Source organism: Antedon mediterranea, chromosome 10 (assembly GCF_964355755.1).
Source record: "Antedon mediterranea chromosome 10, ecAntMedi1.1, whole genome shotgun sequence".
Classification (NCBI taxonomy): Eukaryota; Metazoa; Echinodermata; class Crinoidea; order Comatulida; family Antedonidae; genus Antedon; species Antedon mediterranea.
Window position 1 is genome coordinate 24,041,149 of NC_092679.1, and position 19,616 is coordinate 24,060,764.

General features: G+C 32.7%; 1 protein-coding gene across 1 annotated transcript; it reads right to left on the reverse strand.

The window, feature by feature from the left end:
* Positions 1–1,146: 1,146 nt before the first annotated feature.
* Positions 1,147–4,475, reverse strand: LOC140060719 (insulinoma-associated protein 1a-like). Its single transcript, XM_072107042.1, has one exon. The coding sequence runs from the start codon at positions 4,206–4,208 to the stop codon at positions 2,853–2,855; it is 1,356 nt and encodes a 451-aa protein (XP_071963143.1). The 5' UTR covers positions 4,209–4,475; the 3' UTR covers positions 1,147–2,852.
* Between the last annotated feature and the right edge of the window lie 15,141 nt (positions 4,476–19,616).

Here is a 19,616-nt window from a genome sequence, read left to right on the forward strand (position 1 = left end):
CACATTAGCTCATGTGCACTTCAAAGAACCTAGTAAATTTTTACTCGAGGTACCCGAGTCTAGTACTTACTCATTTTCTCCTTCTCTTCCTCCATCTGGACACTATTGAGTAAAAAGTGCGATTTTTAAAGTACTACTCCTCCCTTATTCGTTATAGTATTGAGCTGGGATTTGGCATGAACATACTACAGGGACATGTCCTCAAAGCTATAGAGCCGGATTTTTAATTTTTTTAAAATTAATTTGTTTAATTAAGAAGCCACAATGTGTGACACACACCACAGCGTTATGTAGTTATATGGTTATATGCAGATTCTTGGCGTAGTGGTTATCACGTTTGCTTAACACGCAGAAGGTACCTGGTTCGAGCCCGGACGAAACCTTTTTTTTTAACTTTATGGTGAAAAGTACTGTATACGCAATATGATAATTATACAGAGTATATTTTATTTTTATTATTTTTTAAAATACTTATTTTGTGTAATCGGTAATTATCACTTTTACACATGTTTATTTTGCTTTGTGCTTATTACCATTTATTTGTAATTTAAATGGATTAAAAAACTTTCTGTAACCCACATTTTTAATGTAAGAAGTTTCGTAGTGTAGTGGTTGTCAAGTCTGCTTAACACGCAGAAGGTCCCGGTTCGAGCCCTGGCGAAACCTATTTTTCTTTACTTTCTAACTGTATACGTCTGTATACAGCTTCTTTCGCTGTACCCCGAGTATTGCACATTCGTGCTTGTTTTAGACGAGTAGGGGGTAACCTCAGTGTACTAGTACATCACATACACTGATGATCATAACTGGGCCCTCTGGGAGACCATTCTTTGACTGAAGAGGTTGCCCAGAAAATAAATATTTAAAAAAATATATATATAATAACAAACAACCTTGTACCAATACTCACACATTGTGCCATATTCACACTTACCCTTTACCCCACTAACACTCACCTTGTACCCTAACTTACACTGTACCCTACTCATACTTCTCCTGATTGTTACTCCTCGGGATTGTTATTATCACAAAAGGTATTTTATTTAAACATCCTATGTTGATATTGAATTCATCGATCATCCTTATTGATACAATAACGCTATCAAGAAGCACACATAATACTTGCTTTTCAAATAATTGGTATGAATTTATTCATCATCATCAAAGCGTGTCTGTACTATATAAACAAACAAACTCAGTTCTTACAAAATAATAATAAATTAGGTAATATATAATGAGTTGTTATCTATTAAATAACTAGGATGGTTTTGAACCTATTTTGTCTAAAACAGATATATACCGAACAAAGTATTTTAACGAAATTACAGTTAAATGACTTAATAATGGCTTAATTAATTAAATTACAGTTGTTAATCAATTAAGTGTACTAAGACAGTGCATCTTTATCTATTTAAACAAAATAACATTAGGAATGTATACGTAAAGATCTCTAAGTCAATTCAAAACATAAACGGATTGAAGAAATCATATTGTATTGCTATATGCCCGACCACACATTCTGCTAAATCATATGCACACACTAAAAATAGGCCTAATCATTGTAGAACATAATTCATTCATTGCAACGGAGAGTAATTAAATTAAAATAATACAACATTGCTAAGTAATTGCACTTACATAAATTAAATGTTACAAGTAAATATCAAAATATTTGAGGCATAATAAGTTGTTTGTTGCAGAGGTTAATATCATTTTACACACACGAATATTACAAAGTTCGTAAATGTTTGTGCAAAGTTCAGTCGGTCAGAAATGAAGAAATGAAAATCTGAAAGTTAACAATTACGATATAACAATATACGCTCACTTAATTTCACCATGTAAAATTTACCATTTATGAGTAGGACGAAGTTCAATTATTATCAGCTACATTCTGTAGTGTATCAATAATTATTGATGCAATATGCAATGTATAATAAATTGATACAATCGGTGTTTATCAACAATATTAAGTTTATACGGGAAAATATCGTTATGTGATGACAAAGTATAGGCCTACCTTTTAAAAATCATTGAGACAACAGTGTTACGTTTGTTTTATACTATATCGTAAAATGTCTATTTCTGAAGGCACTAAAGCTAAATTCTAAACGAAATCAGTTAGACACGATCGATATTTATTCAATCTAATCGATCTATGAGACTAATACTTTTGGATATAGAGTAGACATAACTCAATCAATAATGTTATTGTGAAAAACATCTTCTCTTCGCTTGCTTATTTAGTAAGATGCACTTTTGTTTTAAATATAATAATACTAATTAACTATTTATGAAAATATAAAAACAATTCCAATATAAAAACTACTTATTTTAAGAATAAGACACTATAATGGTATGCCATACACATAGGGTACTAAGCATGCACTATTCGTCACATGACCCATGCAGATAGCAATGGGGTACTACTGTAAGAATAACCGAGTTACGTACAATGTCATGTTTGTAGTCAGCAGACTAGAAAACTATGTCTCTGTTTATGGTCTTTAAACATGATACCGTACGGAAATCGGGTGCTAAGAATATAAAATGATTACCAAATGCATTTACAAGCAGGCAAAATGATATGTTACATAGGACCCGTTCAGGCTTCGTTATTATTACCCGGGTATACCAAACCGAAATTATTGATAATGAAACCAACAATCGGCTAAATAACTATAAAGCCTGAACGGTCCAAGAGTTGTATACAATGTTAAAGATATTACATTTATAGTTTATATTCACTGTGTACTCTAAATTGTTCTAAAAATAAATTTTCCTTAAAACAGCAAACATGTTTTAAAGAAAATATTCTAAAGCATTTTGTTTAAAAGTCAATTACATTCCAACTATGTTGAAATCATACTGCGTTCAAGTTCTTGAGTCATCCGAGGGACGTGTAGAAGGAGGACATTTCGATTGTCCACAGTATGGCATTTATTCAAGTGATGGGTGAGACCAGCAGGAGAAGGAAACGAACTGATACAGTATTTGCAGTGGTATATGTCACGTGTTTCGTGCATTTTGACGTGTTGTTCTAGTGAATTTTTATCGAGAAACACGCCGCCACAAATTTTGCAGACGACTTCGTGAGGTGGAGATAGATGAGTCAACAGGTGTTTTTCCCTGGACGTCAGACTATCAAAAATACGGCCACAATACTGACATGGATGGTTTACGGACTCACCGTGTTGCTGCATGTGTTTCCGTAAATAACCCTGACGACGAAACTTCTTACCGCACATGTTACAGTCATAAGTGTGCTCTTCGACACCGTCGCCGGATCGAGGGCTCGGTGTACTGCGGTCGCTTAAACTTGTCGTGTCCGATAAAGGCGATGTTGTTTTTCTCAGTCCAATATTAGCATCAAGTTGTGCAAGTTTTGAGTTCGTTTTGATAGCAGCTGGTAAAATTCTAGGAGATGAGTTTGTTTGACGCAACATGTTTTGCGGTCTTGGTTTGTGCCATCTGCGATGTGATGCGAGGTTCGCTGGACAATTGAAAACTTTTTCACATTCTGGACATCTGTATTCTACGTGAACAATTCTTGAACATTTGTGCTGAGCCAGAGACAACGGGTCATTGAAACATCCTTTACATAACTGGCAGACTATATCTCCTGGGTTGCTACTTATCTTAATGTCTTTGGTGTCTTGATCTGCATTATCCTTTACATCCTCATCTGCCATAATGATGGTGCCATTCACCGGTGAACTATTGTGCTCATTAAAGTTCAACTTACGTGCCGCTTTGTATTTTGTCTTTTTAACTTTTTGTGATGGTTTGACGGCACTATCTGTAAACGGTCTTTTCAAGGAATGCGAACCTGTTGTCTGGTGCTTAGGCGTTGGTGGCGCAGACACGGCAGACATCATTAGACTGGGTACAATAGGTACAGGTGAATGGCTTGATGACACAGGGGAAGGAAGGGACCGAGTAGATAACGTCGGACTAGGTACGCTACGAACCGATTCCGCTTCAAAGGCAAATGCACCACCATCGTATTCGACGTTGGACACGGTGACCGGGCTCTGTCCGTAACCCGAATCGGGTGAATGAAACGGCTTATAGGGCGAAAATTGCTGTGAAAAAGCAGAAGGCACTCTATCAAGTACAATATCATCTTGTTCTTCGTCTGATGACCGCGATCTGTAGGAAACCATACATGCCTTCTTACTTCGTTTAACAAGAAATCCTCTAGGCATATTGGCGAATAAGTTAAGCGTCTCACAGCAGTTGAGTATCCACCAAAGTTAGACCTATATCAAAAAGTTTGATGAAATGTCTCCGTACAAACAGCGAAATCAAATATAGTTTTTTGTTTTTAAGCTGGTTATTAGAGTTATCGACCAAACATATGTCATTGAAGTAAGTTAGAACTTCACAGTTTTTCCTCTTCTATAAACACAACCATCTGTTTCCCAATGCAAACCTTAAAGATATAAGTTGCTGTGCTGAATCACGAGGTGAAGTGCCAGCGTAAACTTCTGAGCAAGATTTAAAATACAGGCTTTTAAAACAATATTTAAATTTGGTCTCGACCAATCAGCGCACTTCTCTAGCACCGCCTTCTTTGTTTCTCGAATGCTTTTGTGCTATCAGTTGCGAGTAGTCGTGTGCCGGCTTTGTTTGCTGTGCGGTCGTCTATTCAGTGTATTGAACAATATCACGCATAATGTATTCAAACTAATAATATTCATATGAAATACGTATTTAAATAAAATGAACAAATTCAACAAACATATCTTGGTATTTCGATAAAAGAATTTTCAAAAGAACCACAAGTCTTACAGCTATATGTTACGTTTTTATGCCAATATTGCAATTATAAATGGCAGGTTTCTTATTGGTTACAATGAGTGTATAGGCTCGCCTACTGTAAGTATAGACCAATCAGAGTGAGGCTACGTAACACACGACTCAGTGACGGAACAAAGGCGTCTGGAGTAATCAATGCCAGTGTGCTTGAGTGCTAGCTTTTGTTTTTAACGCTATCCTTAACAAAGATTATTTAATCAAATATGTCGATGTAAAAAGCTATTATTAATCTGTTGTGAACGCTACTTACAAGGGTATTTTCAATCAACAGGCTGAATAACACTGGAAGAATGCAATATGAAAATCCAACGCATCCTTCATATCAATCACAACACAATCAAATTTTTGATTTTGATAAAATGTTTTGGTGGAGTAAATTGATGGAAAGTATATATATTTATATATAAATACATTGTGTTTGTAAAGCTCTGTCTACACTATCAAACTATATGTGACAAAAAAATGTGATGTGCCTATATATGGACACGATTATGTCATATCACTAATTATATATAAATATTGTTTATGTCTTCCTTTATGCAAAACCTTCGTAGCAATTGAAACATAAATATAATATTAGAATAAATAATATACACATTATTATGGTGTATCTGCTATGTTACTTTAGTTTAACCTACAAATACAATGTCGAATTTGTAAGAAGCTTTTAAACAAATAAATACTGTACAAAAGCAGACATTTCTTGTTTTGTATTTATATTTAAGTGTGTATGTATTATTTTTCACTGTAAACTTGTTGCACATCTCATTGAGACTGTGCCTCTGATTTAAAAGAGATACAATAAAAGTTCAGTTCAGTTCACTACCATGTTTGGGAATATCACTACCATATTTGGGCACATCACAAATCACAAACAAATGTTTATCAAACTAGTTTGATAGTGTAGACAGAGCTTAAAGATAAAAGTAAAATACTGTAGATTCATAATAATTCTTTTTTTTTGTATATGACATAGGCCAATAACATGATGGTTTTTTTGTATATGACATAGGCCAATAACATGATGGTTTTTTTGTATATGACATAGGCCAATAACATGATGGTTTTTTTGTATATGACATAGGCCAATAACATGATGGTTTTTTTGTATATGACATAGGCCAATAACATGATGGTTTTTTTGTATATGACATAGGCCAATAACATGATGGTTTTTTTGTATATGACATAGGCCAATAACATGATGGTTTTTTTGTATATGACATAGGCCAATAACATGATGGTTTTTTTGTATATGACATAGGCCAATAACATGATGGTTTGTATTCGACGTTTATCGTTGTTTTCTGCTTTTGTACAGTATTTATTTGTTTAAAAGCTTCTTACAAATTCGACATTGTATTTTTAGGTTAAACTAAAGTAACATAGCAGATACACCATAATAATGTGTATATTATTTATTCTAATATTATATTTATGTTTCAATTGCTACGAAGGTTTTGCATAAAGGAAGACATAAACAATATTTATATATAAGTTATGCTCATTTATATCTGATTTCATTAGTTATTACCGTCAAGAACAAACTATTTTTCACGTAATATTTAGTATTCATATAAAAAAATAAGAATTGTTTTGTTTATGTACCATAATGTAATATTTTATTCTAAAAATCTAAATTTAAAAGAAATTAATATATTTTCTGCCTAAAAAAAATAAATATTTTTAGATTTTGCATAGGCCATTTTATTTCCTATTTCTAAATGATTTTATTCATCTTTATGTTACATTTTTACACATTTGTCCGGTGTAAATTAAGAGAGGAAAACAAATAGGGTACCATACAGTGTAAATGTGAATAATAGAAAATATAGTATATAAAATAATGTAAAATATGGTGTGGACCCCGATAAGACTCGTGCTAAATATGGTGTGGTCCCCGATAAGACTCGTGCTAAATATGGTGTGGTCCCCGATAAGACTCGTGCTAAATATGGTGTGGACCCCGATAAGACTCGTGCTAAATATGGTGTGGACCCCGATAAGACTCGACGTGCTAGTTTGATAGGATGTCGTTTCTATAGCCACAGTCTTGATAATTACACATTACTTATTAAAAATGCGGTAAAATGAAACACTTAATTTCGTTTCAAAGTCAGTTTTTAATTTCATAACTAATGAGACGAATTAATCACGTAAAGGAGGAATTTAATACAAAGAGTTAATGTATTTGAAATACATGATACCTTGGCCCGTAATGAGTACAACACAAACATGTCCATCTCATCATTAAAAAACAATATTATTTGCTGCTGACTTAACTAAAGAAACGTGATGGTTGGATGTTACTTGATTAAATCTATGCATTCAAATCCTAAATTTAAAAAAAGCACAAGATTCTTTTTTTCTATTATTATTTTCGTTATTTTGTTTAGGCCTATGTAGAGCATCTTGTGTTGTTTAGGCCTATGTAGAGCATCTTGTGTTGTTTAGGCCTATGTAGAGCATCTTGTGTTGTTTAGGCCTATGTAGAGCATCTTGTGTTGTTTAGGCCTATGTAGAGCATCTTGTGTTGTTTAGGCCTATGTAGAGCATCTTGTGTTGTTTAGGCCTATGTAGAGCATCTTGTGTTGTTTAGGCCTATGTAGAGCATCTTGTGTTGTTTAGGCCTATGTAGAGCATCTTGTGTTGTTTAGGCCTATGTAGAGCATCTTGTGTTGTTTAGGCCTATGTAGAGCATCTTGTGTTGTTTAGGCCTATGTAGAGCATCTTGTGTTGTTTAGGCCTATGTAGAGCATCTTGTGTTGTTTAGGCCTATGTAGAGCATCTTGTGTTGTTTAGGCCTATGTAGAGCATCTTGTGTTGTTTAGGCCTATGTAGAGCATCTTGTGTTGTTTAGGCCTATGTAGAGCATCTTGTGTTGTTTAGGCCTATGTAGAGCATCTTGTGTTGTTTAGGCCTATGTAGAGCATCTTGTGTTGTTTAGGCCTATGTAGAGCATCTTGTGTTGTTTAGGCCTATGTAGAGCATCTTGTGTTGTTTAGGCCTATGTAGAGCATCTTGTGTTGTTTAGGCCTATGTAGAGCATCTTGTGTTGTTTAGGCCTATGTAGAGCATCTTGTGTTTTTGTCATGTGAACAGGATTGCCACCTTTAAGAAGGATAGTGAATGAATTCGCTTATAGTTATCCTTGGCAATTTGCCTAAAAAATAAAATAAACTAATGAACATAAAGAAGTGCGCATACAACTCGTTCGTTTGAACGCCGCTTTATCAACGTATGTATTTCTTGACATAACGTTGATTATAATACTGTAAAGATGTGTGAACGTAGTGTTACTATCGTGGTGTTTGACGTGCGTCACTCTTTGTATATTTACGTTTAATATGAGTGCATAAAACGCGTTCGAACGGGTTTATCAACGTTTGTAATATTCTTCATGCAGCAGTACGTGCGTATATTCTACGCATTTGTAGCGTTTACCCAAGAGCATCAAAGTTTGTGTTTCCTATTTTGCAGTAATGACACATACAGAAGTTTGCATAAAACACGTTGTCATAGTGTTGGAACAAATTTCCTTGAAAATATTATGCCTATACAGAAATATGAATATGATAAGCATTTTAAATCTTTATCCAAATCTCTATATTTTCTTCTTGTTTGATTGGTATATCAGTCTGACCGGTTGCCTAAAATCTTGTCCATCTGCTGCGCCCGAAACTGACGCTTTGTTTCCCAACTAATACCACTATTATCATTACACAAGCAATTAACATATTTGCTATACAACATGTTGAATGTTTATTGTTAGGATGAGCTAGGCCCTACTATAAAAACAAATACAATGTTAAAGTTTTATGGTGTTATTTATTTAATTCTTAACATGAACACTGGGTAGATTCAACACCTTTAGGTACAGCAAATAAATACCGTTGGTGTTATTCATTTTAAACATGGTTCACGCTGCATTAAGAACACAGTAATGTCTGGATAGGATTGTCAGACAATTTTGTTACATGCGGGCAATTTCTTTTACCGTTTAACCACATCCCCCCCCCCCCCTACAAAAAAACTGAAATATAGTATTATGCCAAGTACAAAATTTTAGTAAGTAAAATTAAGCATGTATTGGAAGAAATATCTGGAGTGAATTGGTTCAGTTTCAGAAGGGAAAGACAATTCTGATGCGCGCAATAACATTAATAAAACAGAGATCAAAAGCTATTATACGCACGCGTATTTTTTTAAATTGCTTTCTTTGTGGTGGAGACCCTGGTGACCCCATAAACCCCGCTTCTGACAAGTTAAGCTCTGTCTACACTCAAACTAGTTTTACAAAAAAGTGTGATGTGCCCAAATATGGTAGTGATATGACATCATCATGTCCATATTTGGGCACATCACATTTTTTTGTCACAAAGTTTGATAGTGTAGATAGAACTTAAAGCATCCCTTGCATACAATAAAGACATAACCGACCGATAACGAGTAAAATTATGAATGTATATTTTCATGACCGGCAGCCTAACAGTGGACCTCGTTTCAGTGTCTTTCTTAGAATATTGATGTATACAATAGTTTCTTTGTTAAACATCGTCATTGTTTTATTATACTGCAATAATCTACTGTTAATATAATTAAAATTAAAATATTCATTTTCAAATTTAATTTAAATTTTGTTTTAACTCATTTCCTGATGTGTGTAAACTCATTCTGCATTCAGTAAACACTATTTAACTTTAAGCAGAAGATTTTCTCTGTAATTTCAGGAAATTAATATTTCATTAAATAAAGATATCCTCTACGTAAAACTTAAAGCGACGACGTTAATACGACATCTAAAAGTTTCAGTTAAAGTTAAATCGTAATTTACGTAAAAATAATAATTAATATGAAAAGGCTTTAATATGAACCCAATAACATGCTTAGTATATATATATTATAACGTTTTTCTAACAATCTTAATTTAATCTAATTACTTAATCAAAATTCTTTAAATGAAGGTAAGACTTTTTTTACGTTACCGTTCTTATAAAAATACAACCCCATTATTGGGCGATCCCGTCGGGGAAACCAAACAGTGCCCCCCCCCCCCCTTAATATGTCACCTGACTTCTATTGAGGTTGGTAGTGATGTTAAAACATATAATATTGCACCGCTATTGTTGATTTTAATGTAATTCTAATGTGTTAATTTGTATTGCGCAAATGTATGCAAAAGTTGCGCTACGGGGTACAAGGAAGGAGGTTGTAGTATAATTTAATTTATATTATTATGATAGGCGGCATAACAATCGTAAACAATTAAATCTGTCGTTGTAGTGTAAGGTATATGGCGTTAGTTAAGCTCTATCTACACTATCAAACTAAATGTGATTAAAAATGTGATGTGTCCATATATGGATATGATGATGTCATATCACTACCATATGTAGGCATATCACTACCATACTTTTGCACACCACACAGTTTGATAGTGTTTAGCTTTACACGTTTGAGCTGCACGACAGCAGCTTATAATAAGCCGCTTTAACAAGGAAATAACGAGAACGCGATCGTTATGAATATTAAATCACGTTGATATGATTACTATCAGAAAAGCGACGCTTCAACAGGTGTTATCAATATTTGATTGTTATTAATATTACATAATAATAAGAGTAACGATTGAATATGATGATAGGAGGCCTATATTATTAATAGCAACATGTTGACATGCATGAAGCGTATTGAGACAATCTGTGAGATTGTGGACAAAACTGGCACCCGTGTTATTTCCAAGTAGGCCTTTTACCGTTAATATTTATTTCAGAATTGTCGATAATTCTTTGAGTAAACTGTGGCTGATTATCGATTATCGAAAACCTAAAAATAAAAAAAATTAAGAAAAAAAAGAGAAATTAACTTTAATTAGGACAAACAAAGCAATAACTATAGGCCGCTACTAAAACAGTTATAGAGTTGACATACTTATATATAAATAATGTTTTGTGTAGGCCTATAAAACTTTAAAATATTGTATAGAGCATGTTTTCTTCCTCAATGGTGATACATCAATTTAAATAAATTGATATAATAAATGCATTCTTATCATTACGATGAATAAGTAAGTTATGTGATAATTATTATCAATGTATTTATAGTAACGCAAAAGAAATATTAAGATTATTAATATAAATTTTAAAATAATCTTAAGAAAGGAGTAGACATCTGAATCGTATAAGGCCATTTCATTCTATTCGTCTTAATAATAAATGTTATACAATAGATAAACATCTTATGGTCTTGCTTTTGTCATTTTTCTTACTCATCTTATCTTCACGAATCGTTTGTTTTTAACACTTATATTACAATATTACGTATTTTTAGAAGGTTTGTTGTATAAAACGTTTCAAAGGTTGCGGATTGTCAATATTTGGTAATAATATTATAATATAGTAATTATGAGTATAATTAGGCCATGAATCAGTCGGCGACATACCAGTGTCTACAATGCCTTGTTTATAATTATCACATAATTTGTATTGCAATCCACAAAAGAAAAGAAAAGTTAGTGGCATCATTATAGGCCTACATGAAAGGGGAAAGCTTTCGTTTTACCTAGCCATGTTTACAAGCGTTAGCAGCTGGGACTCCACAAAGCATAGAGAGCAAAGAACAAGCAAATCCGGCCACACCGAGTTAAATGAGCAAACTGTGGGCTAATGATGAGGGGCTCTGTAATCAAAGAATTAAAGATAAAGGAAATCACCTTGCGACAAAGGTGCACTCTTCTTTATAGACACAAAACGAAACATAATAAATGTATTTAAAAGTTTAGTGGACAAAGACTTGACCACATTCAGAGGAGGGATTTGTCGCAGCTGGTCGCACGAGACCCTGTCATAGACAATTGCTGATCTTGAATTGTGGCTAAGAGGGCCGGGCATGCGCACACAACGTTATGCTAAGAGTAGGTTAAGCATTGATATGGCATGCGCACGCTATGCTGGCAGAAACTAAAGAAGACAAGAATTCATTAACTGCATTCTACAATGTTCTTGGTAAGATACACTGAAAATAATCCCACAGAATGTTGATGTGCGAACAAAAGATTTAATCATGCCTCCACGCGCATAATACTTATCATCGGACACACTAGAAAGTGGCTTTAAGTAAACTTTGATTAAAGACACGGCACACGGAGCATTAGCACGCAGCTGCATTAAACCTTAGGCTTCAGTATTATTCGATATAAAATTCCTAACAATGAATTAAATTTGAATTGTTAGAGGTCCTTGTTTTAGATACGTCAACCGAACTAGTAGATTTATTGTCAATATCGCATTATTTGAAAATTCCCACAGTTGAATTATGCCTGCTCGTTACCATGGTTTCAACATACTTTACATCTGCTTATGGTGATAATAATCAGGAGGCTCAATTATTATACGATGAATTGACTTCATGTGTAAAATCTCAATAAATTAACTTTTTAATTTAAACGTTGAGTATTTGCATTAAATTCACCTTACAGATTCTTAGTATTGGAATATTACCACAGTAGATCTGTTTAAATATAGCCTACACTGACACAAATTAAATGGTATATGATTTATAATATGCGTACATGCGGCGAAGATTAATAATGTAATTATTTATTTTGCAGCCGATTGCTTACCGTATGTATTTCTTAATCATTCGTTATTGTTCGTTCATACATATATTTGTTCATTCATTTATTCATTCATTCGTTTATTTATTTATTCATTCGTTCTTTCGTTTATTTATTCGTTATATATTATTTATTTTAGTGAGTGGCCGAGCGGTTAATACAGTGGAACCTTAATACATAGCCATAACATTGGCAAGGGTTCGAGGCTCACTCACTCCATGGTTCTGGTGATAGAACGAGTCTTCTCGGATAAGGACTATAAACCGTAGGTCCAGTGTACACAACTAGCTCGTGTGCACTTTAAAGAACCTAGTACATCTGTCGAGACGAGTAGGGGTTACCCCGGTGTATTAGTACGGTACATCACAGCCACTGATCACCAACTGGGCCTCTCTTGACTGAAGAGGTCGCCCAGTTATAAAAAAAAAAAATCATTCGTTCATTTATTTATTAATTTAGTCGTTTGCTCATTCATTCTTTTCTTCATTCATTAGTTTCTTCATTGCTTCGTTCTTGGTTCATTCATTGGTTTATTTATCCGTGGGTTCATTCCTTGGTTCGTTGTTAAATTAGTTCGTTCATTAAAATTGTTTTCTTCATTTATTGGTTTGTTTATTCTTTGGTACATTCATTGGTTTGTTCTTCCATTATTCGTTTGTTTCTTTATTCATTCATTCATTATTATATGGTTTATTGATTCATCCATATTATTATTTTATTATTTCGTTTATTATAATTAATGCGTTCGTGGTTAATTATTAATGTTTTATTTTAATTTGGTCTTTATTCGTTCATTCATTCAAATATCATTTCCAACAAACTGCCAAATGTTTATGACGCATACCAGAATAAAAAGTGAGTTTTAGTCAAAATCATTGATGATATAAAGTGAGTGAATTTATCAATGGCAAGCTCCGTTATCCGGATCGTTATATAAACTGAATGAATGAATGAATATGTTTCTTAAAATGGTCTGACGGCGGAGAGAGGCAAAATATGACGACACTAGATATGATGAACTATTTCCTTAGTAATGGAATTTGTCGTGATTGACTAAATAAATGATTTCTGCTAGTGGCAATTATTAAACTATATTTCAAGAAGGTTCAAAGAAGAATGCCGCACTATTCATTACTTTATTTTAAATCTATGTCAGATGGCATCAGACAAAATTATTGTAAACAAATCAATATTTGATTGTTCTGTCTAGCATAGTTATAGAGCTATTTTTAATATGGGTCCATGTACTATTGTATATTTTGTGAGAGTGCTGTAACACCGTAACTACGTTAGCCTAAAGCGGTAATTAATTGATTTTTATAACGCTAGTTAAAATTGTATAATTGCTTTTGAATATTTGTTATTGAAGTATTATATACGATATGCATTGTTAATATGTAGTTATTGAGCTACGACAACAACATTTTTTAATATTTTTTTTAAACAGAATGAGGGTGTATAATTTAAATTGAATACATTTCAATTTATCTACAAACTAATGCTACGAATTCGAGAGGTCATATCTGAAATTGTCTTATCGTATCTTGTCTTATCGTATCTTGTCTTATCGTATCTTGTCTTAACCCAGGTCGTCATTTTATTTATTATTATTCATACAACAAAAACAAAATTACAGAAAATATGCACACAAAGAAAAACCCAAAAATGCCCATGATTAACTTTTAATTTAATTTTTGTGTTAATTCCCACCTTTTTCATGAATTTAATTTAATTTGTTTAATACATAAAATTATGTTCATGTAGGCCTACTGTAAATGTATTGATGTTATAACATTATTGGTAAAATACAGTAAAACAAATTATACAAATATGTCTATAGTATAATGATTATTATAATACGGTTTAGTAATAGTGTTTTAATCAAAATTACGTTTGGATTTATTTACTAAAATGGTTCAGGATATAATCAAACTTTTTTTAAAACCCAAAATACCAAGGATTTGTCAAATTACCTATTTGGTCTTTTATTCAATATTGAGAATCGCTTAATGAAGTGTTGAAACAATACATTAGAACACTCTGGCTTGTATTTCATTTTGCTTGAGAAGTGAAATTATATTTTCCAGTCGGCTTGTCTTGGCAAAAGTAAAGCGACGATCTACAGAATATTAGATAACAGAACGTAATATTCAACACGAGCCAGTCATGCAATACGATTGCTTTATTAAGCGATAGTCACCTTATCAGTTAACGAGCCAATCTGATAAAAAATAACTTTATTGCAACCTTGATTTTAATAACATCATATTTGTGATGCGTTTATCATTTGGTCAGAATATTCTTATACAGTAGACCCTCTATTAAGGATAAATCTTCCTTATCCAACAAAGTGTCCTGTTAATTGGAGTCCCGCTGGAGGGACCGTGTGTAAAAATAATATTATGACGTCTCAATATATTACAGGAACGCGTCCTCTTAATAGGGTTGTCCCCTCAATAGGGGTGTCCCCTTAATAGGGTTGTCCTCTCAATAGGGGTGTCCCTTTAATAGGGTTGTCCTCTCAATAGGGGTGTCCGTCCAAAATGAATGGTTCTTTAATACTGTAGCATTCAAGAACAAAAAAAACCTAAATTGTTTTTTATTATACCCCATATTAAGGAGACACTATAAGTATAATACAAAGTATCCTTATCTTAATAGGGGTTGGTCGTGTTTTTTTTGCATTTTAATGATAATTTCTGCATTGTATAAGATGTGCTTTGTTTAACTTAATTTATGTATTTTTTGTTAATTTTAATTTTTATTCACACTAAACAAATTGTACTAAAAATATAGTTACCGGAGTAACTGCAGTACAAAAATGTTTACACGATCCCTTAGAGTATTGAAGTATAATTGTCTTCCACAATCGAAAAATGATGTTTCTATGTTGAACAATGACCAACGGTAATAGACGGACACTCGATGTTCACAACTGCTTTTAGATTAAAACCTTTACATCTTGACACAAAGCGTAAAGTACTTGGTAATGTGGATTGGAGGCCTAGCGGAAGGACACCTTTGTTTAGTAGCCTCAGATAACCACATACTTGGATGTCGCGTGCCGTAAGTCCGTTATAATAAAAGCGTGAAGTGATGAATGCTTTGCGTTTAAAAGCCTACATTACTTAGCTTTGATTGATTGAATAATTGATTAACTAATTGAGTACTTATTGATAGATATTGATTAATCACTTATTGATTTTTTTAAATATCAATAATAATATTTCAAATATTTATCATGGCATGAATAAAGTAATTTATGAACATTTTCTGATTTTTAAAAACTAATCGGAGACTAATCTTTTTGTCTAAAAGAGTAGACATTTTAAACAGCACTTTCCCTTTCAAGCACGTCTTGCCGTTGAGTTTGTAATGTTTTATTTGAAGCAAAGTAGGCCTACTTCGCATAGTCAATGGACTTACATTATCTATTTGTTCAGCTGAAAGACAGCAATGCTGAATGGGAAGGGAACGACGCTGTGAAGAAGTGTCCAGGTCAAGTCTATAACCATAGGAACGACGCTGTCAAGAAGTGTCCAGGTCCAGTCTATAACCAAAGGAACGACGCTGTGAAGAAGTGTCCAGGTCCAGTCTATAACCAAAGGAACGACGCTGTGAAGAAGTGTCCAGGTCCAGTCTATAACCAAAGGAACGACGCTGTCAAGAAGTGTCCAGGTCCAGTCTATAACCAAAGGAACGACGCTGTGAAGAAGTGTCCAGGTCCAGTCTATAACCAAATACAAGCTATGACGTAATGCACTAAACCACAGTTGTCACCACAAGACGGTTCACACAATCAACATCGACAGGTGCGTGCCAAATATGCTATAATTTTTCATCACAATGATCTATATAGGGTAGCTTTTAATTATAAATGAGATACTATTGTATTGTAATAAATAATAATTTTAATCACAATCAAATTTCAATCCTTAACGAAAAAAGTAATAATTATATATAAAATTAAAATTAGATTAATATTAAGTCAAAATCGTTCATATAACACATAGTTACAGAGATATGAGATCCCAATAAACAATATAATGTACAATATAAATCAACTTGGATGTTTCAAGCAGCAATACCCTATACTTTGATCGTCCTCATATCATAAGAGTTTATAAAAAATAGAAGAATTAATATGCTTAGATTTTAGGAATTTAAAAGTTACAAAATAAATTAATGAATATTAAAAAAAATCTTATATTATTCTACAACCGTAATTATACTGTATAAGTATTCTGACATTATTTTGAACACATCAGCTTGGTTAATAATTAATTATATTCATTAAAGTACTGCTCCAGTCTTGATTAATCAAGTCAGCTCTTAGCAAACATCGGATTACATTGTATTGGATGTTTGATTTATTAACAATTATCTGCATATCATCAGCTATAATGTCTATTATAAAATTCTAAGGAAGCTTTTCAGCACAATCTGAATTTCAGACTTCAAGAGTTACACTCATAGAATTTAAAGCCAAAATAAAAAAGAAAAAAAAATCGAGTTTTGTATATATTTACAACAAATTAATTTTTATGGTATCATAGATGTATCAATTTGTGGCGTTTAATTCCCTGGCTGCTCGCTCACCTCCCCTCCCACAATTACAACAAAGTAATAATGAAAGCTGAAACTAGTTGATATTGCGTCAAAATGTGGTTAATTTATAAAACTAAAACATTTCAAAAAGTATGTTTTAGGAAGTTTTTTTTAAATGTGTTTTAACCTATAATGTACAATGTAATCGAAACTCAGCCCTAAAGCTCCCTTTTGGCTTCTTAGTATCGACACAAAACAAAAAATCTAACAAAATTATCTTATAGATTTTAATAAAATAAAACGTTTGTTATGTGTGTTGGCTACTCATTATGCAATTTTTCCGTTCCCATCCAACAACCCCCTAATTCTCTATGTCTATCCTAAGCCCCATAACATTTAATCACAGCTTTTGTTAGAAATGTTCAGTGTGTGCAGTTCACATACTCAAGTAGGCGTGATCTCATGTTCACACAGAGGGCCTGTGTCTTTATTCTTTGATTCGAATCAGAGAGTTTGTTGATAAATGTTGTGATTTAAACAAAAGCTAGTTCGTAATTTGAAGTGAATGCACACAAATCTGAAATGTACCACAAACAAGAACTAGTATTTTTTATCGACTAAAAATATATATGTCGTTTCAAATTAATTTATTAAATGTTCATACATCACCGTGTGGTTTAAAATTTATTCTGTGCCTGTTAATTTAATATAAGTATAATTATTTATAAACATCATTAGTTACTATTTTTATTTTCCTTTTAGTTAACGTTTTCTCATTTTCTGTGTATTTATCGTTCTCGTTTTTAATTGTTTGAGGACCTCATGCATGTCTGATTTTGCTGTTTTGAGCCACGTACACTCATTAGACAAAGTTTAATAAATATTAAAATAAAAAACGCCAAAACTTGAAAAAAAACCCAGCTTGGTTGATCATCTGACAGCGAGTTGATTGAGTAAACCAATATATTCGATTATTTTGTTGTATGTATAAGGATATTATTTTTTTTTTCATTCTCCACATTCCTAAACAATCTGAAAACTCCACTAAACTCCTCTTTTTCCTTTTTTGTTTCTATTTTTCTATTATTAATTTAGTTTTTATAATTTAAATATATTTAAATGTAATGATAATTATTTATGTAACCTGAGTCACTCGGGCAAACTAGATTTTTTTTCACTTTATTGTTTTCTCATCATATCTCAGTCTTTTGTTTATTTTCCTAGTTTTCAGTTTTTTGTAATTCGCAATAAAATAATAATTTAAATAACATATTAAAATTATATAATTGAGTGATGTGTAGTTATTCATGTCTACCAGAATTCCTTTGTTGTCACTCTGCATTTTTAAAGCAAAGAATATGTCAATATTTCAAGTCAATCCGCGTATGGTATGCAATACAAAACTAATGAAAACATGTTAGCAGAGCGGAAGAACACAATTGAACAAGTAACAGCATAATGATTGATCCTTTCAACTTGTAAGCTGTTCAATTATCCATGCTACGTCTAAATAAATTTAAATGCCTATAAAATGTTGAACAATGTTTGTCAAAGGAATTATTTTGATGTGGTTTTGCTGTATATATTCAATTCAATTCAATTTCTTTATTGCTGCAAATGCCATCAAGGGCTAATATCCACTTAAACATACTACATCATACAAACATAATGATACATATTTACATTTAAAATTTAAACACATTAAAATTATAGTCATTACTACTGTAGTAGTTATTATTATTTTTAATTATTGTAATTATTGTTCTGATCTGTTGTAGTTATATACAGACATTGGGCTGGTATAGATTGATGATGGCCTATGCCCGAAATATTTTGTGTACATTTTATATTTAGGCATTTTTTGATTTAGAGAATATAGGCATAGAAATAGGCCTATATACTTTATTCGTAAAAAAATGTTCCAATTCAAGTAAAAAAACCATAGACCTAACCAATTATTCATTATCAATAAAAGAAAATTTGTTTGCGGCTTCTCGAGTTCGTCCGTCTACAGCCTTTTGTTTTTTTATGCTAATAATTTGGTGTTGATGATGCCCTGCGGTAGGCCTATATCCAACGGTATTTGTTGATTGTGTATGCATATAATTTGATTCATTTCAAAATTGATTTTCTGTCTTAAATAGGCGTTTTGCTTAAGGGCTTTTAATACTTTATCGAAATGCTTTTGGTGGAACGTAAAAGTAAAAAAATACTGCTCTGGTTAATTTTTGTTTTTGTTTTGTTTATCTGCTGCGGGCCTATTGTCCGACATCGGCTGGTACGCGACGTGGGAACAAAGAGGAGGAGACAACGGCATTGATATCCCCATGGGAGAGTGGTATAGCGATGGAAGACGAAGTCATCCAATCCAATGCTCATCAGCTTTTGTTGCTAACAGAATGCCTTAATTAAAATGTTATATCAGGTCCCATATCACTGATCATGTGTATAATGGAGAAATAAGTATTTCTCCATGGTATAATAATACATATCGGACAGAATTCGATGAGGTCACACTAAATAAAAATCATAAGTCATAAGTGGAAGCTAAGAAGTTATGCAAAATATTATCAATCATTAGGCCTACCAACTGTGTTTGCCTTATTGATGCGTACGGTCTCTACATTTAAAC

Excerpts from the sequence above, each read along its gene's own strand:
- LOC140060719 (XM_072107042.1), bottom strand. The coding sequence starts at position 4,208 with ATGCCTAGAGGATTTCTTGTTAAACGAAGTAAGAAGGCATGTATGGTT.